Source organism: Calypte anna, chromosome 4B (genome assembly GCF_003957555.1).
Source record: "Calypte anna isolate BGI_N300 chromosome 4B, bCalAnn1_v1.p, whole genome shotgun sequence".
NCBI classification, from domain to species: domain Eukaryota; kingdom Metazoa; phylum Chordata; class Aves; order Apodiformes; family Trochilidae; genus Calypte; species Calypte anna.
Genome location: NC_044249.1, coordinates 18,326,734 through 18,348,314, shown reverse-complemented (window position 1 = coordinate 18,348,314; position 21,581 = coordinate 18,326,734). Strand labels below are relative to the sequence as shown.

At 45.5% G+C, this 21,581-nt stretch overlaps 2 protein-coding genes across 4 annotated transcripts in view; one reads left to right on the top strand and one right to left on the bottom strand.

Annotated features, from left to right (window-relative positions):
* REEP1 (receptor accessory protein 1) overlaps window positions 1-18,897 on the top strand; it is a 62,732-nt gene extending 43,835 nt beyond the window's left edge. For 2 of the 3 annotated variants that reach the window (XM_030450627.1, XM_030450626.1), the window contains 4 exons: window positions 4,659-4,694; window positions 12,497-12,636; window positions 15,064-15,131; window positions 15,536-18,897. In XM_030450627.1, coding sequence (XP_030306487.1) covers window positions 4,659-4,694; window positions 12,497-12,636; window positions 15,064-15,131; window positions 15,536-15,599 — 308 coding nt within the window. In that variant the 3' untranslated portion in view covers window positions 15,600-18,897. Of the gene's footprint in view, window positions 1-4,658; window positions 4,695-12,496; window positions 12,637-15,063 lie in introns of all 3 variants that reach the window. The other variant, XM_030450628.1, reaches the window with a different exon arrangement.
* A 788-nt stretch (window positions 18,898-19,685) lies between these two features.
* MRPL35 (mitochondrial ribosomal protein L35) lies at window positions 19,686-21,487 on the bottom strand. Its single transcript, XM_030450383.1, has 4 exons — window positions 21,273-21,487; window positions 20,992-21,160; window positions 20,233-20,377; window positions 19,686-20,027 (listed from the first exon to the last, which is right to left on the bottom strand). The coding sequence occupies exons 1-4, from the start codon at window positions 21,307-21,309 to the stop codon at window positions 19,839-19,841; spliced, it is 540 nt and encodes a 179-aa protein (XP_030306243.1). The 5' UTR covers window positions 21,310-21,487; the 3' UTR covers window positions 19,686-19,838.
* Window positions 21,488-21,581: the final 94 nt, after the last annotated feature.

Sequence of the window (21,581 nt, the reverse complement as noted above, 5' to 3'; positions counted from 1 at the left end):
GTTTGATGGTTACTATTCCTGGCTGGTGTGAAGTACTGGACTGGCTGGACTTGAGCATCCGAGGGAACCAGCATTAGGCTCTGCAATTGGAGCTGAAAAGGGGCTGAAAAACTGGGCTGGGGGCTGCCAGCTGTGGGGGGTTTTTAATGTGTGTTTTTTAATGTGTTATTGTCATCAAAGCCCCCATATGATGATACCACCTGTCTCATGTCATCTGAACAGAAATGTGAGTTCTAATAGATATCTGGTGTGTCTGTAAAGAGAAAATGGTACTTCTCACACCTGGGTCCTGAAAGCCATATGTGGTAGGAGTTGCTTGTTTATTTTAAGGTTAACCTTAGAAGATTTCTTATGTGGCTTTCCTGTACACCTTATCTCAGTGATTATAAGATGTAAAATATCTGATAAGTGGAAAAGTCCTCTCTATAGATTGATTCCAGTTTTCCAAGAAAGTTTCTAAGTAGTATCACTGCTCTGCTTTGCCACAAAACCAATCCATTACAGTCCTCTGCAGGTGTAGCTCTCAAGTCACTGCCTGAATTTACAGTTGCTCAGTAACTGTGGAAGGGACAGGAACCTGAAACATGATTTTGTCTGGATATCAAGGGGGCATTGCAAGGCCGTGGCCACCCTTACAGGTGGACCAAGCACTGCTGTCACTGCTGGAATCCTTTGGGTTTCAGGACTGGCACTGGGGGTGTGTGTGAGCATGTGGATCCTATGAGGATCACATTCTTGATGAAAGACTAAACATACAGATTGCCTATGGGAGTGCTTTTAATAGCTCCTTTTATTTCTCTCATCTGGCTGTCAGGGATGCACAAAGGTTGAAGAATTAGTTTTACATCTAGCACAGGCTCTTAATTTTCTCATCAGGAGACAGCCACATCAAAGAGAGAGTAGCAGCCTTATAATAATGAGATGTCAAGTGCTACTCTCAGGAGGTGGAACAGCTTGACTATAGTCACTCAAGCTGTTCAGCAGTAAAAAGCTGTGGACTCAGGGAGAAATCCCAAGTTTGATCCAGAGTAAAAATATATTATTGTACTATTTTTGAAGTATGATGTTTAACTCAGACAGATTTACTGATCCACTTTACTGGAAGCCTTCAAAGAACTGGTCTGGGAGACCTCTGGGGAGATATGTTTTGAGATCAAGAGGCCAGGAACTGGAAGCTCCTCAAGCCAGCCTTGCTGCTGAACAAATGGTGCATGGAAGCATGGTGACCCTTACAACAGTGAGGCAAAGACAAGAGATGGCTCTTTAAGCTGAGGTTACAGGAGTTTAGATGGGTCCCATTCCATGCACAGTGGAAAACACAGCCAGACCTGATGTGAAATTTGGTGTTGCTAGTTCCAGTCCAGCTGTTTGACTGTTTATAAGAGCAGACAGGATATATGTCAGAATGTGATTTGGAAAGACAGAGAGATGGAGAGATATCTGTTGTCTTCTCTGCACAGGTGACACTGCTGAAACTCAGTTTTGTTGGTCTGAAACCCCTCAGATCTCCTGTGAGCACCAGGAGTGGTTCAGGTTCTGGTTTCAGATCTCTTGGGCATGTTTCCAAGCTGACTGCAACCCAGAAAAAACCTCTCCTGACACGGATGGGCTTTGGCTGTGGCCAAAATTTGGCTGGAGAACCACACTGTACTCAGGCTACATTAAACAACTGCTCAGCTTGTTTCATTTCCATTGTTGGTATTTTTATAATGTGACTGGTGCTGGTTATGTGGATTTGTGACTCTCTGAATCCCCTCTTGACACAAAGCATGGTGTGAAGAGCTCAGCATTTAGTTAGTAATGACCACATGCAGGCACATCAAAGGTTTATTTTTGCCTGTTGAAGAGTGTCTTATCATAGAATCATAGAATTGGCTGGGTTGGAAGGGACCTCAGAGATCATCGAGTCCAACCCTTATGAGGCCAAGAAATAGAATATGCAAGAGCTACCTTTGAGACAAGGGAAATTACTCCTTCTTTTCCTCTACCTTTTGCTGCTTTTTTCCCCCCTCTGCCTTTCACTGTCTTTGCAGCCTTCAGTGGTGCCCACTATTTGATCCTCCTGGTCTGTTCACCCCCATCCCACAGAAAGTCCCTTCTCCTCCTCATGCCCCATCAAAGCCAGATGCAGATGATTCACAGGGCCAAGGGCTGCTTTTGCCATGGTTTGTGTGTGGATGCCAAACCCCACAGCACATGACCTGAGGCATTGCTGCAGCTCCTGTGAAACTCAACCTCTTTCTACTCACACCAAGGAAACATGATGGTTGCCGTTCCTCCACGAAGCAGCCCACCACCTGTCTTCTTGAGCTGATGTTTCACTTTGCTCTTATTCAGCATTTCTTGATTTAGTGTCCTGGCAGCCTGATGAGAGTCAGTGATATTTTACCTTCTATGCCTGTTCCAACCTGTGCTTCTTCCCCTGGGAGAACTGCCCCTTTGCTTTGGGAACTGGAAATGTCATGTGGCTGCTCATTGTTACAGAAAACTAGAAGTTCCAGAATAACATTTGCAAACATTTTTCAAAGCCAACCTGTTGTTCTGGCAAATGTCCAATAACAATTCCCATATAGATGTGTCTTGGTCTTTTACTTCTTACTTTGCCTTAAAAGCATCCTGGACAGTGCAAATTAAATTTCAATTGCAATGGCTGGTGAATGACACATGTGACTTGAGGAGTGGGATATTGGCCACTGAGTCACAGAGTTCAATCCCATAGCTGATGAAAACATTTCACTGTTGCTGATGTCAGTGGAAACCTCCAGGCTGGGATGGGCTCTGGAGTCCAGCCTTGCTTTTGGGACATGCCACAGGAGCACTGGGATATGCCATGTTGCAGCATGGGACAATCAGTGTCCAAAGCTGGTGACACTGTCTGGGCCAGAGGATCACATCGTGTGGAGCCACCCTCTCTATTGCCCAGACACAGTGCCCTTTCTGCTTAAGCTTTCCCCAGGCAGAGATCATTCTCAGCTGGGATGATTTCAAAGCAGAAATGGACAGTGTGCTTTCTGGTACTCTCCAGTTCTCTGTGCAGAAGAGAGTCAAGGCTGTTCCTTGGTTTTGCACTCACACTCTGAAGCCTTTGCAGGACACAACAAAGGTGGGGAATATCAGCATTCAGGATATGTCTGGACAGCCCAGTCTGCACCAGCCAGAAAAGCACAGAAACAGTGCAATAACAACCCATATATATATTTATATATATATATATATATATATCTGTTGTATGAGTTCTCTTCTGTGTAAAATTGGAATCCAAGCCCACAGCAGGCCCCTTGGGGTTGGTCAAGATTCCTTTCTTTTACACAAAAGCCATAGTTTCACAGCAGATCCAGCCAATATAAGCCAGCACTCCTGTGAAATGATATGGCCCTTGCTTCTGCCCCTTACCATGCTTGTTCTTGGACATGTTTACGTTCTGTTTATGTGTGCTGACCCTTGCCAGGGAGCTGGTTCAAGTTGAATGCAGTTCCTTGCTTCCAGGTTGCTCTTGACCTGGGTCTGATCCCCAGGTCAGTAGAGAACAGCAGCAACAACAACAGGACAAGGAGGGTGGAGGCCAGAGGGGCAATGGAAGGACTGCTTTCAGCAGCAGTGCTGATTAATACTGGTTTTAAATGACTGTGAAACAATGGAAGAACTTCCAGTCTCTGAAGTGCTGCATAATTGAGACCAGAAATCATGTACACCTCAAACTTTTTTTTTCTCCAAAACCTTGGTTTATCTGGAGTCATTGATGCCACTGGGTTAAATTAGAAGGCTCAAACTGGAAATTATTTCTGGGCTGTCTCCTGGAGCACAAACTATCCACAAGATGCAGCTGTAAAGGTCACTCTTCCTTGAGCAGCCATGAATCACCTGCATTGCACTGAAGGGTGCAATGCAGCTCCCTTGGTTGCTTCCATCCTTGTGGTAATTCCACTGAAACAGAATTTCTGCAGGAGTCCTCAGCACATTCCTGGTTTAGGTAGATCAAGAATCTGTGGATAGTTTTCCTTCAGAAGCTGCATGAATGGCTATACCAGAGCTTGTAGAAGTTTAAATATACTGAAAAAAAAAAAAAAGGGGCATAGAGGCATGTACCTATGACACTATGGGTTTGGAAGGGACCTCTGAATATCATCTTGTCCAACCCTCCTGCCAGGGCAAATTCACCTAAAATACATTGAGCAGGATGGCATTCAGGGAGGTTTTGCATGACTCCAGAGACAGAGGCTCCACCAGCTCTCAGTCCACTTTGCTACCCACAAAGTAAAGAAGTTCCTCCTCATGTTGAGATGGAGTTTCCTGTGTTCAAGTTTGTGTTCTGAGCTCCAGTACAAGCTCCAGTACTGCAGCCCCTGTGTTTATTATCTGCCACCTCTGGTGCTGTGCTGCCCATTGCTTACCCACACTCCCAGTCAGGAGTGATTTCTGTTCAGTGAGCTGAGAACAGAGCCAGGGGGCTGCACATAACCCCAGCCCTAACACCCATTAGGCACTCAGCCTGGGGTGAGGCACGTTCCTGGCTCTGTGCTCTGTCCTGGTGGATAGAGACAATTGTCTCTTCATCTACACAGGGACCATGAAATCCACCTCAAAATGATTCCAAGTGTTTTCTAGGAGAGTCATTTATTTACCCTGACCAAGTTCCTAATGCTCAGCTCCTCTTCCAGAGTGCACGTGTTGCTCAGTGTGCCGACTCCTCAGAGGTGAGTGCTGGATTTCCTGTGTCCTGGTATCCATGCATCCCTTTTGGGCATGGCTGCTGTTCCCCAGCCTGGCTTGCTCCTGCTGCTCCTACTCACTGTGTTTCCTAACACCAAGGGAGCAAACCAGGGGAAGGTCAGGCTGTGAGTGAGTTTGTGTGATGCTGATGGCAAGTCCTGCAGTGCTTCTCACCTTACTGACCTGTGCTACCCAAGGCTGGGGAGTGTTTCCCTGGAGGAAAAACCTCACTCCTTTCCATTACAGAGGGTGTAACTCTTGTCCTTGCTGCACCAGTGTAACTCCTCAACCCCATACTCCCCCTGTGCTCCTGGAAAGCCACTGGGAATGCAGCAAAACCAAACCTCCTTCAGTCTCAGGACTGTTTTGCTCTGTTCTCAAAGGATTGGAATGTGTTTCTCTCTTGTTGGAGAGGACATTTGTGTTGGGGATGAACAGGTTAAGTAACAAAGACCAGTAGCAGAGTGTGGTATGGTGAAATAGAGTTGAGCAGAGTCCTCCTCCTTCAGTCTTTGCTAGAGCCATTTTTCAGAAATGCCCTACTGTCCCCAGCAGTGCTTGTGTTTACAAACTTAGGAGTGTAGTGAGCAGTGTAGCTGCCAGGGGTCTTTTCAGTGCTGTGCCAGTTTGGTTGCTAAGAGCTGAGCTGTATCACTTCTGCATTTTGTCCCAGTGGCAGAGGGAAGGAGGGGGAGGTCTCTCATTCAGGCAGGCCAGAGGATGGGGCTGCCAAGCAGCTTGTGCAGGGAGAAAGAAGAAATTCAGACTGGCAGCATCTCATCTTGATGGAAGCAAAACACCTTCGTGATGCCCTTACTCCTCATTTCATCTGCTTTTTGTTTACTTTGCACACTGCAATCACACCGGGGATGGCAGCAGAGGAGCTGAAGGATGGCAGTGCTGCCACCATGCTGCAGCCATAGGAGTGTTTGGGTTCCCACTGCCTTGCACCTGCTGTGCCCCACAGCTCGGGACAGTATTAGTGCTTGGAGCATGGTGATCTCAGCCTGATGCTGCCTCCTTGCACATTATGTAGGTGGCAAAACAACCCTTGTATTTGGTTTGTCACCCTCCCTGTTGTCCTTTTCCAGTTCTTTTCTCTGGCACATTTGGGCTGAGTGTGTGCAGGAGAATGAAGCCTGGGTAGGGTGGTACTTGTTTATGCAGTCATGAAAGATTTGTATTCATGGTGCATTTCATTAGCACCCTTCTAATTTTATCCTGAAACGATTTTATGGATTTGACTTCAAAGTGTTATTTAGAAAAAGAATCACTGAATCCCTAAGTGCTGAATAGTCAGGAGTTAATCTTAGGAAAGTCATTTAATGATGCCAAAGCAGTAATCAGTCCAATATGCTTACAAATTGGGCCCAGATTCATGTTGATCTAGCTTAAATTGCATGGCCTGTCTTTCAGATTGGCTCATTTTACTATTTTTTTTTCCTCCCTCCTGACATAATCCAGTCCCTTGGACCATGTCAGTAAGGATACTCTGAGGCTCTATCTCATTGAGGGTTCATTCTTTCTCCACAGGCTGCCCTTTCTCTGTCTCCAAGGCAATAGATGCATTAATGCACTGACAACATTGCCTGCCAGTTTAAATGCTCCTTTGTAAGTGCAGCTTGGGGAGCTTAGAGAGCTGACTATGTAATGTGAACACATTTTCTCAACACCACAAAAAGCAGGGAGAGGAAAGAACTAAGTTTGTTTAGCTAGGGCTAAATTGTCCTGAACTATTGGCACTCAGCTGTCCTTGGTGACAACATGTGCAGCCACAGTCATTAACAGTACTCATCTCCAGAGAGTTTATAATCTAAATAAGCAGAGGGTCAAGTCTTACCTCCAGCAGGAATATCATAGCCTGGTTTAGGGCCATGATGCAGGCTATTTGGCAGGAGCAGTTACTTTAATGTTTGGCAAGTGAAACTCAAATTATTTCTTTTGCTGGCTGAGTTATGGAGGCCCCCACAGCTCTCAGGAGAGCACAGGCTGGTGGGAGCAAAAATCTGCCCATCCTGTTACCGAGATGATGTCCTGGAAGAAGATCTCATGAGGATGTGGCCTGCAGGAGCCATGGAGGGAGGGTTTCTGCTGAGGCTGAGTGCAGGCTGAGCTCCCCTGCCTGAGAGCAGTGCTGGGCAGCAGTGCTGGGCTCCTCAACTGCTGAAGCTCTTTGCTTCATAGAAGGGCTCTTCCCTGGCCAATTGTCTCACTTCAGCTGATCTCATCATCTGCACATGATGAAGCATCAACACAATTCAGGACATTCATCCTCCTCTGCTCTAGCCAGCATCACTAAGTGCAAGTGTGTTCAACTATATATACTCCAGTGTGTCTTCTTGACACCTTCTGTGCCAAATCTTGCTCTTGTTCAGGCCTTTGCTGGCAAACCTCCTCCCAGACCTTTATATAAGGTTCTGATTTATCTTTTCTGTGTTCTCAGCCTGGGGAAAATCAGGCTGCAGCACTGAGGAACAACAGTGCAGTTACATAAGAACTGCCTTTCCCCTTCAGGAAGGACGGAGTGAAAATCCCCAGGGATATCTGTTTGTCTTTTGGCAGTGCCTGGTAAATGCTTTAGTGCATTAAATAAGCTTGCTTGAAACTGGCATTTAAGAAGCAGCAAATGTTCTCTTCAGTGGTATCCTCTCAACCAACTTAGGTGCTGTTGGAAACCTGTGTCATGGTTTAGAGGGAGAAACAATTTTAATCCTTGCAGGTGATAAATATATCTAGCAGATACTGAATAATCAGCTGTATATGAGGAGAACTGCTGCATCTGCATGTATTTGAGGGGGCATTTTATACTAAAACAGTGACCAGGAGCCTTGGGCAATGCAAGAAAGGTGCAGGGACATCAGTGATGAATGAGGCTGTGTTGTGAGTGTGCCACACAGGGCTGTGCTCCCAGCAGTGACCAGTAGAGAAATATCCACCTTGAAAACTACATGCACAAGCTGTTGCAGCACAAAGCCACCCTCTGGAGTTTTTCCAATAAAATAATTTTGGATCTCTTCCTGCATGTGGTTGTCACCCTCTAGATAAGGTGATGGATCCCTCACAATAAGCAGTACAGCTCAGCTAGGACCTTCATGGGGTGTTCACTTAATGGTGTTTTAAACAAATCACCTTCCTGGGATACTCTGCATATCCAACCCCTTCTTTGTGGTATGCTACAAATTGGACATGAGATTATTACAGTGGAAAGTACTCTTAAAAATACTAATTGAGTTTGCATCAAGGGAGCTGTTCATATATTTCCAAACTGATTCAATTAAATGGTGTAGGTGGTTTCATTTTTGTTCTTTGCTCATTTTGCTTTCAGCTCTTGTGCTGGGGATTTACAGAGTGGCTTTTTTTAACCTTTCTTTCATTAAGCTTAAAGAACAAATGACAATTTTCTGTTGCTCTAGGCATTTTGTCCTTAAAACTTCTCTTTACTAAATGTTGAATCACATTTTTACAGGGGTTATTTGCATCCCTTTGCAAATATCCCTTTGCCTATCCCTGAGTGGCAATTTGGGCGTTTCTGTGGGGATTTAAAAATACTTTCATAGTTATTTTGATTATTCCAGGGAAGGAAACATTTTCACAGAAAATCAGTTGGTTCTTTAGATGCATTTGCATTTTACCAAGGGAAAGTTAAAACATTAGTTGAACTACAGGTATTATGAAAACAAGATTTCTGTGCTCTGAAACAATGTTCCTTTCTCCTCTGTGCCCCAATATTTTCCCCTAACAGTTTATTCTTTCCTTTTCTCTATGTAAATATTATGGGACTCTGATGTAAGTGTTACAGACTGCATGAGTTTTCTTCTGAGGTGTTTGCACTGAGGTGACCAGCACTTAACATCTTAATCATCTGTGGGATGTGTTTTCATTAACAGATGACTTTGTTGACGTGATTAGACTTGTTTGCTTTGGTTGCACTTGACTTCAGCTTTGGAAAGGATATCTGCCTAAGTTTTGTGGCTCCTGGGCAGTGTGTGCTGTTGGAGTTGGCTTCTCCTAACTTCTTGGTTTGGCAATGAAAATGGTTGGGGAAGTACATGGCTTGGGTTGGTGGCTTTTGGAAATGATGGCACATTTGTCTCTGTTGCAGGGAAAAGAAGCTGATTGCCATCACATAATAAATATCTGCTCTCTTGCTCTTATTTAGTGGTGTGCAAACCTCCTTATGTGAATTATCTCCTGGAAAGGCTTAGCTCTGGAGTGACTTTATCTTCCACTACAATAAGACAGTACCTTGCTCCTGGTTCATGTAGTCTGGGATTGTGGTTTTCCAAACTGCTCCCATAGAACTCCAGTGACAGGAGAAAGTATTGCCTGGGAAAATAAGGGGGGTCCAGCTTCTCTCAAAGGTATTGGGGTGCCTGATTCCCACTATGACTGTATGTAAGTGTCCAAATTATCAAAAGATTTAGATCAAAGTCCTTTGCTCCTCTGTAAATAGAGTGGGCCAGGCCATGACCTCTGTTGTACTCATGAAAATCCATAGGAGTTACTCTGGATTTAAACAGCAGCATAGATCAGAGCCTGAATCAAAGCAGCTGCTAAAAACCATCCTGTGAATCCCCTTTGTGGGTGCAGAAAGACTTTTGCAAGTGAGATGTTTTACCCCATTTAGATCCCACAGGGATTAAAGATGATGATGGTCTGGTCCTGGATTCCCATGTCCATGCTAGGTTGTTTCTTGTGGTGCATTTAATAGCTTAGATCCCAACTCTGTCTACTTTACCTTGGAATATGCCCAGCTTCAGGACTTCCCACACAATATGTTGGTTGTATCAGTTCTCTTTGAAGGAATTCAAATAGGATTATAGAAACAGAAATTAGGAGGTCCCTTTTCTTAGGCTGCTTACAGTCAGATTCTGTCTTGCTTTAGTGAAAAGAGGAGTCTTATCTGGTCCAGACACTGAAGAGGGATTTGCAAGGGGCAGCAGCACCTTTTGCTGTGGCACACCAGCCAGTTTCCCATTTCTGTAGCAATTCTGCACCTCCACACAAAGGTGAACATAATGGATAGAGCCAAAACACAGATGTGTGTGATGAGGAGGGAGAGTCTTCCAAAGATGGAAGAGACAGGGATAATGTCTGCCATATGGTCCATGCTTTTATGCAGCCACCTCCGGACTTGACAAGGCCCCTGTGGCTGTCAGCTGCTTCCCTGGAGCAGCACAAGCTGGGGATGTCTGATGGTGGCCTGAGGCCCTACAGTCTCAGATCCTAAAGGCTCTTAAAAACACACAGGAGGTCACCCGAGGCCAAGTGCAGTCCTTGAGAAAACTGTGCCAGCCCTGACACGTTTTGCTCCTCAGTCTTCACCATCTCCATAAACAAACCTTCATGTCCCAGAACCCATCCATTCACTTTAAGCCTCCATCTCCTTTCTCACTAATTCCTCCCAGGTGTGCTCATTATTCTGGTTAATCCCCTGTTTTACATTTTCTTCTACAGAGGACTCACCCTTGGTGTAGGAAAATAAGGTTTTTTTATCCTGTCATCACTCTAATCACAAAAACCTCAGCCTCTGCATTGGCACTCACACAGCAGAAGCCCTTCAAAGATGAGTTGCCTCCAGTCCTACAACACTGTGATGCTTCCACAAACATGGGGCAAAATCCAGATCAATGTGAGGTTGGGATTGCCCACAATACAGATGTGGAGAAGGAGGGTGGGTCAGATTTCCCTGATCCTCTAAGCTCTCAGTTTCAGCAGATAGTGTCTCCACACTCCAGCCACTCAGTGCACTCATTTTTTTTCTCCATCACCCCTCTATTCTGCCCCATCCAAAGTCCTCTTTTCCCTGGGAAAAGCCTTTGTCTCATTGCAAAAGCACATGGCTGAAGGTATTTTGCTGGACCACTGTACAAGCCTCAGAGAGGCAGTTTAAAGAAATCCCACTTTAACTGTTTGGACATAAGTCAAGTCCAACCTGGAGTCCACATCTGATGGACCTCAGGGCAAGAGGGCAGGTTGGAGCAGTCAAATGAAGTGGTGCTGGGGTACTTGGCCTCCAGGCTGTAGATTTGGGTGTGCTTGGTTCAGGGTTATACCCAAACTCTGAACAAATGGCATTTTAAACAAAATTGACATCTTCTGGCTTAGAAAGGTGCCAAGGACCAACTTCCACATTCAAGATGACCTAAGTTAGGCTCTTCCTAGATAGCTCCATGTGGAAGGATAAAATAATAATTAAAATAAAATGTTCCTGTACTCATTTGCCATATGATCTAGAGAATATTTAATTCTCCTCAGACTGTAGTCTTAACAGTACAGTCATATACAGAAAAAAAACAAAATTCAGCATAATCCCAGACCTCTCTGCAACATGACTATCAGCATTTGCAGTACAGCTGGGAAAAAAGTCAACTTCCAGCTCTTCCTGGAAACCTGTGACTTCCAGCCTGCTCCTGCAAATGGTGATAAAGGGGCTGAAGCACAGGGCCAGTGGCCAGAGAGTGTTGTGCACCATTCTCTTGAGCAACAGCCACATTCTGTGGACTGAACACAGGAGCTCAGGGTATTAAGGTGCTGCCTTGAATTTGGCTCTGGAGAGAGCCCCAGTGACCTGCTCATAATTTGTGGCATTGCTGTGGCCAAATCCCTCCCCTTTGTCTCTCCCCCACCCAGCTGCAAGAGTTGGAGGATTCAGTTCCCTTGTGCTTTAAGGATCTAAATGGATTAGTAAGTATTAGATGTTTAAGAATCCTCTTTGGTTTTAGTCTTTGATGCAAAAGAGACTTACAGTCAGGGTGAGACAAGGGCATTATTTCTGTGTATGTTTATACAACAGTCTTGTGGTTAATTCCTTCTAAACAGCAAACACTTCCACTCCTGACATGTTTCAGAGTGAAAAAAGCCCAAGTGTCAGTCAAACAAAGACAGCTCCAGTCTCTGGATGCAGAAAGCTTGGTCATGTTTGGTGTCCTCTTCTGAATACTCTTGCTTTGGACTGTCCTTTGGAAATACCATCTTGCTTCACTCTCTAGATTTAAGGCAGCAAATGTGTTGTGCTACATGATCAGTCCACAAAGATCTTGATGTAAGCTACAAGGGTAAGAACCCCCCAGCAGATGTTGGTGGTCTGTAGTCATGGTGCCATAATCTGCCTTCAGATACAGCAGTGGAGTTCACCCCCATGAGATTTACTCCAGAGTGATGGGAAAAGAGAGGCTTTCCTTGCTCTGGTCTGGCAGCAGCAAACACACCACTGAGGTCCCATTCAGTGCCTGTTGGAGCTTTTGGTAAATTTCAGTGGACCTCAGACCAGGTTCTTGGCTGGAGCTCTCTCAGCTTCAAGTCAATTGGTGCTGCTGGGCTTCATATTTCTGCATCCCAGGCAGCTGTCTCTGTACTGTCCAGAGGGCTTTGACACTCATTTGTTGTCTGTAGAGGACACTCCTGAAAGCAGTACATGCTATAGATGGAACCAGTAATTCACAAAATCAGCTGTTTTATTTAGTACTGAGCCAAAAAAAAAAAAAAAGGATAATAATAATAATAAAAAAGAATAATTTCAAGAGTCAACACCAGAGGCTGTGAATTTAGTCTGAATTCTGTGTAAAGTAATAGAGCTAACAATAGCTTTATAAATAAAGGGCTTTTGATTTCTAACCCCACAGCTGCTATTACTAGAGTGTGATGTGTGAACCTTCTGTCTGTTAATCTCTAGAAGGTGCATGGTGTGCAGTGAGGTGGCATTTGGGGGGGTGTGAATCAAACCATCACTGATTTCCTCAACCTTTGTCTTCACATTTAGACTGCAAATGGCCACGATAAATAGGTGTGGACAATAAATATGAAAAGCCACCTGAGACAAACTGTGAAACAAAAGGCTCTGTGTTCTCAGATGATGAAGAGAACGATTCATTGGCTTGTGCATCCATGAACAAAAGGCCCAAAAAGAAGGATCAACCCCTTGAGGTACTTCCATATTGTCAAGGCTCCTCCTTCTATGACATTCCTTGCATCTTGAACTGAATTAAATCTCTCTTTGGTCTAAAAAAAACACTGAGTCCAAACAATACATTTCTGGTCTTTCAGGGATGGGTCTTGCTATAGGTTCAATTACGTTTCTGCCTGCATGGATTTCCTGAAAGAAGTCTGAATTAGTGCCTGTAGAGATAATATTTAGGTGGAGTTGGATCTGAATAACAAAACTTGCATCTAGCTCTGAACCCTGTGCTAATTGTGGAGGTGTTTGGATGAGAGGATCTGGATATCAAAGCTACTTTATTTTTCATGTCTGTAGAGGAAAATAAATTCTCCCCCTGAGGCAGGAGAGTTGCTATGAAAGCAGCCAGCACCCTCAGCCAGAGCATTCAGTTCAGAGCTTGGTTCCTCTCTCTTGAATTTGCACCTAGACCAAACCTCACCAGAACCAGGAGCAGCTCCTCTTTCCTGACTCTGATAGTTTTTTGAATCAGGCACTGTATTGACAGGTATGTTTTGTTTCATGGAAGCAAATTAACTAAAAGAGACACAGATCTCCCACTGTGGTTTCCCAAAGGCAATTTTAGCAACATTTTGTTGTGAAAAAAAAACCAAACCTCCATGGGGCATGCTGGAGGGTCTGTAGGCTTCCAGATCTGGACAGGGGAGATGGGGCCACAGCCAGCACCTCTCAGATAGAATCCAGGAGAGCTCCACCATGGGGGACAGAGTTTGTTCCACCCTCCCTTTGGCTCAGTGTGAGAGTGGGAGTGGTGTGGTTTGGTAAGCAGTTGTATGGCCCTCTGGTGGGTCATCCTACCTCTGGGAGCTCTCATGAAAAGTTGGGCTGCTCTATTCTTACCACAGAAAGGTGCAGGCTCTGTGGCTACTCTCAGAGCTGTCAAGTGGCACCCCAGAGTAGGCAGAGCTATTTATTCCTGATTTAAAGGTCTTTACTGTGCAGTTGTGGCTGCTTTGCTCTAAGAGCCATGTGGCTTTCCTCAGAGCAGCCTTTTCCCACACTGCAGGAGGTGCTGCCTTAGTGGGCTGCCTGTGTCCCACAGCTCCTGGCTACAGGTAGAGAGTGAGCCAGCAGCTGTGGTGTCTGCTGGGGTGTGGAATCCCTGCCATACACAGCAGCTTTCTGCCTCAAATGTTCTCCTTCAGCTGTGCCCTTCTGGATGCAGCTGTCCCATCGTGGTCTGTTGGGCTATTGAGGATTCACAGTGTGGTCTTGGGGTAAGATTTTAGTCTTGGAAGATGGGATGAGGTGTTGGATTAATCCCACCTCTGCAAGACATTAACTTGGTTTATGGGCAAGCTGGAAGAGATGGAGATTTAGATGGAGTCTAAACAAAACCTTGCTGCAGTGCAGTTTTGTATCTATATAAATATTTATACCTTGCTGCATCCCAGGAGCGTGGAAACACAGCATCATCTTGGGTTGGAAAGTCCTATAAAAGAGAAATGACAAAGTCCTTACCTACGAATGGTGACTTTGTCATAGTCTGACAGGTAAATAGGCTGTTAAAGAAAGAAAAAGTTTGGATATTTATGTAAATGGAGTATCAGGCCTTGCAGTGTTACATGGTGTTATGATGGGCTTCCACCCTGGGAACTTGTGCTCCTCTACAACAGCTGGTTGCATTTCTTATTGCAAAGCTTGCAAGACACAATACCATGTCAGAGCTCTTCTGAGAAAAGTATGCCCTGCAGAGGAGGGGTTTTTGGTTTGATAGTCTAATTTCTGAATCAGTCTGGGGAACAGGGTTACTCGCAGTAAACTGATTTCATGGTGTTGCTCTGGCTCCTCCTGGGCAATCAAGGCTCCTTTCCAAAGCTCTGCACCAGCTGACTGCAAGGCAGAATTGCATTAGTTACCTTTTAAAAATCATTTCAATGTTTTGTGTCCAGTCTGTCTGCCAAGTGAAAGGCAGATCTCTTGAGAGAGCTCTGCCTTGTGAGAAATACAGAGCCCTTCAGCTTTGCAGTTCCTGCCTGAGCTGTACCCTCAGAGGGGCTGTGGCTGAGTGGGACAGTGCAGATGGGCTGGGAGACATCAGAGCTGGTTTTCTGCCACCAGTTTGCTCTCTTGATCCAAGAACTGCTGTAAATAGCACCAGTTTGTCCCGATTTCTTTGACCTTCATGTTATTTATTAGCTGTACCTCTAACCAAGTGCCAGAGGAGAAGGTGTTGGTGTAACCTGTGTAAAGGACTACAACAGATGTGTTAAGGGGGGTTCGTCCTCAGCTGGGCATTCATTAATGTCTTCATGGTCAAGATCTGCTTCTCCTTTGTCTCATGCCTGAAGCAGGATCAGTGCCACAGAGGTGCCACAAAGATGGGTGAGTTTTGAGGAGGGCAAAAAGAAAAGTTTCCTGTTATGCCACTGAAGTTTTCTCTTGGTTTTCTGCAGGCACCGCCTAGGACCCTCAGACCTCGCTTCAGGAAGAAAAGTACCTCGTCCTCTGCCACTGAAACAATGTGAGTGCAATGAGCCAATAGCACCAAGATCCACAGAATGTCTCTCTTCTGCCTTAAGGAGCTACTCATTAATTATGTAGGAAACAGCAGTGGGATGGATGTGCTTTGATGTCCAGCATTGTAGACATGGCCTTTCTCTCTCCTCTCTCTGTATCCTTCTGTTACGCGCTTCCCGCGCTTGTCCCCGACGTGGGCAGGACAGTCTGGCAGACACCTGCAGGTCAAGAGTCCTTGTTTGGTCTGCAGGGTGTACACCCACTCACACTGAGCCTATAAGGCTGTACATTTACAATTCTCATTTGTGTCTGCATAGCTCTAGCTCTGTGAATGCACAGCAGGAACAAAAATAATCAGTTGCTCACGATGATGCGTTGACAGTGTTTTTATTTATGACTTTACTGAAGTGGATTTGCAGAAGCCATGGATTTCTCTACTCTCCCTTCCCCCTCAAGACTGTGGATGATGTAACAAGTGTCAAAGTACTTTGACTGTACAAGATGTCAAAGATCCATTAGAGAAAGCTGAGCTACAACTTTTTTGCTCTTTCTGTGAGTAAATCGTGTATTCTGAGGAAATTATTGTGCTAAAAAACCACATAGTGACAAAACCCCTTGCAGAGGATGAGGAAGAGATGTGCAAGAGAAAATAAGTGGTTTCAATGATGTAATGAAGAGGGAGTCTTAATTTTGATCAGCCTGAGCCAGGAGAGTATTGTGTGGAAAGCAAGGGCTGGTAGAAGAAATAGTTCATAGTGCTTGTGGCAAATGTTCTTTCTACTGCCAGTTTTTAAGTGTGAGCAAGCCAGGCTTGTACAAGCTGCAGCAGCAGAAGTTAGAATTGCTTTAGTGATGTGCTTCCAGGGGAAAATGCACCCTTGTCCCCTGCCTGCAACAGTGTCAGTCCCAGCCTTCCTCGTTCCCAGTGAGGTGCTGCTGGTTTATTTGCACGAGCAGAGCAGGGCACTGGGTCTGAGCTGCTTTTTGGAGCCTGGAGTTTTGCCTGTAGCATGGAGTTTGGTTAGAAGCCCCGGAGCCAGATGGAGTGGTGTATTTGTATCCATATATAAATGAGAAACATAAAAGAAGAGGAAAGACGTGGTAGGGTTTATGTGTTTGTGCTTCAAGTTGGTGTCTCTTGTAAGTGTTGAGCATGTGAGATTCACACATAAGTTAATTATTTGTGTTTGCCCTTGGACCCGTCACGTAGATTAGAAGAACATTTAGCAGTATGCAGAACGTGGTGGCATCACTGATGGGTCAGCACATGGGCTTGGTGCTGAAACCCCCCCTCAGGATGCCAGCAGCCAGCTGGGGTGTGTCAGGCTCAGAGCTCAATCTGCAGTGGTCTTTGAAACCTTTTCTCTGCCGGATATGCATTGAGATCCCAGCTGGCCCTGACTGATGGATCCCTGAGGTTTCCCCCCAGAGCTTCCTACATATGTGGGGAAGAGAGAAATTAATTTTGTGCACGCACAAACGTTTATCTGAGCTGGTTGGGAAGTGGAAAAAAGCAAGCAGGCATTTCCTGTGTCTGCCACAAGATTTGGCCTGGTTACCTGAGAATTTTATTTCCTTTACATGCTAATTCTATCGTATTTTGCAATGGTCAAGAAGGAAAAAGTCTTCAGAAAGTAGATTGGAAAAAACCCAACAAACCTGTTTAAATAGCAGATACAGGAGAGTCAGTCCTTGGAAGATATTCAGCAAAAGCTTTGAGGAGCTGAGCTTGTGTGCTTTATTTTTAAGCAGCTTTAGAGTTTATTTGATTTCTCTTGGCAAACATTTAAAAGAAATGGAAAAACTGCCTGCAGTGTTAGCAGAAAATAAAACCCTGTTGCAAGCAAGCTATGTTTCCTGCTATGCAAAGGGCTGCCATAAGATAAAAAGAAGCTGACAAGTTTGCACTCAATTATGCCAAAAAACCCCACGAACATAGAGCTACACAACATCTGATAAATTCTATTCTCAGACATGCTATATTAACATTGATTCTCACTAAAATTATTAAATGTGCATCTAATCTGCTGTTTGACTGTACACTTGACTTTAGCATTTCTTACGTGCTGAGGTGAAATTGCTGACAAGGGAGTTGCCTTATATCTCTCAGAATCTTCACTGTATAAAGGAGAAAAATAAACCTTTTCATATCTCTGGCAAAATAAAAAAAAAGTTTTAATTTATCAAGGGAGCTGTATATTTGTGTATAGATAGACAAGAAATGGGAGCACCTGACCACGTGCACCGAGTGCTGTAGTGTTTGCTTTGCATACTGAAGAGAACAGTCATTTGCTTTTGATGCCTCATCTTCCACACACAGGTTGTTTACAGGTGTTGCCCCCAGTCCATCACTTCACTCTTTGGCTACTTGAGTTCGTTCGGAATAACCACCAGACGCGAAATCTTTGGTTGAGCCCAGGAACAAGCCCGATTCCCCGGGTCGTCTTCCTGCGCTCATCCTGACCCCTCCTGGCAAACCCGAGGTTGCAGGATCGGAGGCTTCTTGGGCTGCTGGTGATGGGGAGCAGCTCTCAGCTTCCTCCCAGCTCAGGTTCTGAGGGTGCATTCCGGGTAACTGCTTGCAGATTACACCTCAAAGCAAGCAGTCCTTCAGCTGATGGTTTAAAATAGAGACAGATCTGGCTTAAGTAAGAAAAACCCGGGTTTGAGACCTTTCAGGCAGCTGTCCTCTGATCAGTGTTGTAGGGCAGGCAGAGATCTGACTGCCCAGAGATGGCCTGGGGAGTGTAACCCTGAAAGAGGCCAGCCCTACAAAGCTCAGCCACTGATCTGTGCCAAGCTCAGGTGAAGTTTGCATTATTGTAAGCAAGGAAAATTGGAAGCTGAGGGGACAAAAACCGCTGCTGAAGATGGTCCCTAGAAAATGGGCTGGTGAATTACCTTACACATTTATCAGAAATTCACCTCAGTTATGAAGAGAATAAGGTCCAGCAGCTCAGTGCAGCCCTCCACACCTCCTTTCCTGTGGTAGCAGCCAGTGCCAGTGCAGTTACAGCCACCACCAGCTGCTGGCTCAGCTGCACATCAGAGACAAGACAGACTTAATGTGTGTCACTGTCACCTTGGAATTAACCCCACACTAATCTAAATTGTGTAAGTGCAAACCCAGGCAAATCGGGTTATTTATCCCTAATGAGAGGGAGAAAGCTGCTTGGAGAGCTGTGCTGCTCCCCAGCCTCACGAGAAGAGCCTCCTGCCTCTGACTGCTCTCTGAAGTGTTCTCATGTAGTGATGAACCCCTCGTGCTTGTGACCCAATGCTCTTTAATCACAGTCTCCTTTTTTTTTTGCTGTTTGTTTCAAGTACCCGTTGTGCATCCAGCACCACTTGGAAATAGCAGAGAACACTGCACTGGGATTTGCATTTAGACAAAGTAAGGATGGTACTTGTGCACTTCATGTGATTTCTTCCTGTGATGAAATGGTACACTTAATGCCTCACAGCAAGGGCCATTACAAGAGTATTCCAAAGGTTGCTGTTTTGCTGGTTTTGTTACACTGCTTGATATACATCCTGAATAAAGTCTTAAATCTTTTCTTTAAAAAAAAAAAAAAACAGGAAAAAAGAAAAAAGAAAACATCTGTAGTCTGTTCACTGTATCTGGCAGGCCAGAATAATTACTTTTGATTGCTGTATTATTTTTATCTCAATTCTGGCTGACTGTATATAGATGTATTCACTAAGTGCTGCATGTCCTTCAGAACTTTCTGTATTATGAACTGGAAAAAAATACAGCTACTGAACACTGAGTGATGAGTGAATTCATTGACTTGCTACAGCCTTGGACAGCAAACCTCTTGCTATCCAGGGAGCTCTGGAGATGATAACTGGGGACCACCTGCTTAATAATGGGTTAATCAGTAGTAACACTTTGGAGCTACTGCTAGAAGGAACTGCTGAATTTTTTTTGTAGAGAAAACTTCCAATCTCACTCTTAGTGAAACCAGATCAGAAATGTTCTGTACACTCCAAAAGGATCCAGTAATAAATCCTTGTGTTTTTTTCCATAGATGTGTGATCAAAGATGTGCAGTGTGAGGTTCAAGTTCAAAGAAAGAAAAAACCCAAGAAAATATTCAGAATTTACTGCTTGAGAATGTGAGAACATTGTATAGGACCTAAAGACCACACTGGATACAAAATGAGTCTTGTAATGACTTGTCCTCTGGTGAACACACTTTTAAATGAGTTATAAAAACTGCCTATAGACATGAATTCTGTATGCTCTCTAGCATGAGGACAGGAGGAGTTTATTTGGGATCACGACAGGAAACAACACTGAGACAGACCCTGCCCTCCCTTCTCCCTTTCCCAAGATGACTCCATTCAGTGAGCTACCAATAAATATGGACAAAATACACATTTCAACACATTTCTCTTCAAAAATGTAAAGAGTGAATAGGTTGAATTGTTCACTTTCAGTGATGTTTAGACAGTACTCATCCATGTACATGTTACTATCACAGGAAACTGACAGACATAACATGCAGGTGAGCAGCTTGACTTATGTGAAGTAAAACACTAATTGCAGCTCAAGATAATCTTGAATATTCCTTTATTTGGGGCACTGATAGTTCTGATCAGATGATCAAAGGCATATGGAATCTGTGTTTATTTAGAAAAGTAAAAGCTGTTACAGATCTGTGTGCCAGCACCTCCTGCCTAGAGAGATGCACAAATTAAACAGATTTCTACAGACGAAGATTAGTGCGATCGTGGTACTTCTGGTAGGGATCATCAACATACCAGTTTCTTCTTTTCCAGAAAGAAGTGGTCATTTTATCAAGGAGTTTACACTGTGTCCTATTGCACAACACCAGCTCCCTCAAACGCTTCTTTTGGGCAGCTGACTTCTTCCACAGCTTCCTCTTATAACCAGCCTGCCAGAAGAGAAGACAGAAAACTCTTAACTGGGTCACTGCAAATACACACTGAGAAGCAAACTGGTTTTACCAGCACAGAAGTCTCTTTATGGGAGTTTTTTTTCAATTCCATACAAGCTGCTGCTCTCTAATGTAAGGGAAACAGCCCGCTGGCTGTAAAAATGCTTTTATTAAAAAAAGGAAATAAAAAAAGTCTTCTTACCTTTCTCCTAACCCAAAGGCCATTGTGCAGCCTGAGGAACCTCTCAATGACAGCTTTCACAGTTTTCCTCTTCCCTTTCCTCAAGCTGTAGTAAGTGACAGTCCTCACTGGCTGCTGCAGTATGTTTGGGAGCAGAGATGTGACACTAAAAAACATCCACAAAATAGGGAAGAAAAAAAGCAGAACATAAATTAAACATCTTTTTACAAATATAATAATCTTTTTCACATAAAGAGAAATCAGAAATGGCTGTGACTTGTCTGAAGGAGGTTATACATGAACCCATCCCTGGTGGTGGTCCAGACCAGCCTGGATGGGGCTCAGAGGAACCTGGGCTGGCAGGAGGTGTCCCTGCCCATGCCGGGGGTTGGAGCTGGGTGAGCTCTGAGATCCCTTCCGACCCAAACCCTCCTGTCCATCTTTGCTGACACCGCTTCACACCAACTGCGGCGCTGAGCTCCAGCTAAAGGAGCCTCAAAGCTATTCCACACACAGCACCTTTTAGAGCTTAAAGACTCAAAGCAAACATTAAACTGCTACCGGCGTTCAGAAATTACTTTCAGAATATTAAAGACCGGCAAGGAACACAGTGCTGACTGGAATAAGAGCTTCTGCAGAGCCCGTGTCTGCAGAGCATCTCCCACATCCCACATCCCATCTCCCATCCTGCTCCAGGGCTCACAGGGACCCACTCACTGCAGCACAACGCAATAATTAAGTTTGCGTTATTTTACCCCGGACAGCACAGCCCGTACGTACCTGCCGAGGACTGAGGCGGCTCCTCCCGCGGGACCCTTCCCCCAGGGCAGCGCCGCTTTCCAGAGCGGAGCCGCTGCCGGTGCCCGCACTTCCCTAACGCAGCACCCGGAGAGAGCGCGTCCCGGCGCGGAGCAGCGGGCGGCCCAGGGGACCCAACGCCTCAGGATCCCTGCGGAGAGACGGAGCCTCAGAAGCCGCCCTGCCCCGCACCGCCGCCATTTCGCGGCCTCCCCTCCGCCCCCCCCGCCCTGACATGGCCGCCCCTCGCGCACCGCACTCACCCGCCACCGCACCGCGCGCCACCGCCGCCGCCGCCATCTCCCAGCGCTCCGCTACGGCGGCCGGCGAAGGTCACGCTACGTCGGGGGCGGAGCAGCGCCGGGCCCCGCCTGGAGAAGCCCCGGAGGGCTCCGTCCTCGCTATACGGGATTCAGCCCCGCCTCATCCCCCGCCACAGGGTACCGCAGGGTCCCGCTCCCCGCCCCGCAAACCCCGCGCAAACGCAGCGGGACCGCCCCGGGCGGTGTGAGGGCGTCATTTGCATACAGCCACCTCCCAGCGCTCTGATTGGTCGCCCTGCCCGTCACTCT

What these genes read in the sequence shown, in the direction of transcription:
- MRPL35 (XM_030450383.1), bottom strand. Translation starts at nt 21,309, where the DNA reads ATGGCGGCGGCGGCGGTGGCGCGCGGTGCGGTGGCGG. An exon ending in GCCGCCTCAGTCCTCGGCAG is followed by an intron (nt 20,378 to 20,991) that starts GTACGTACGGGC and finishes GATGTTTTTTAG; the next exon opens with TGTCACATCTCTGCTCCCAA. An exon ending in GCCTTTGGGTTAGGAGAAAG is followed by an intron (nt 20,028 to 20,232) that starts GTAAGAAGACTT and finishes CTCTTCTGGCAG; the next exon opens with GCTGGTTATAAGAGGAAGCT.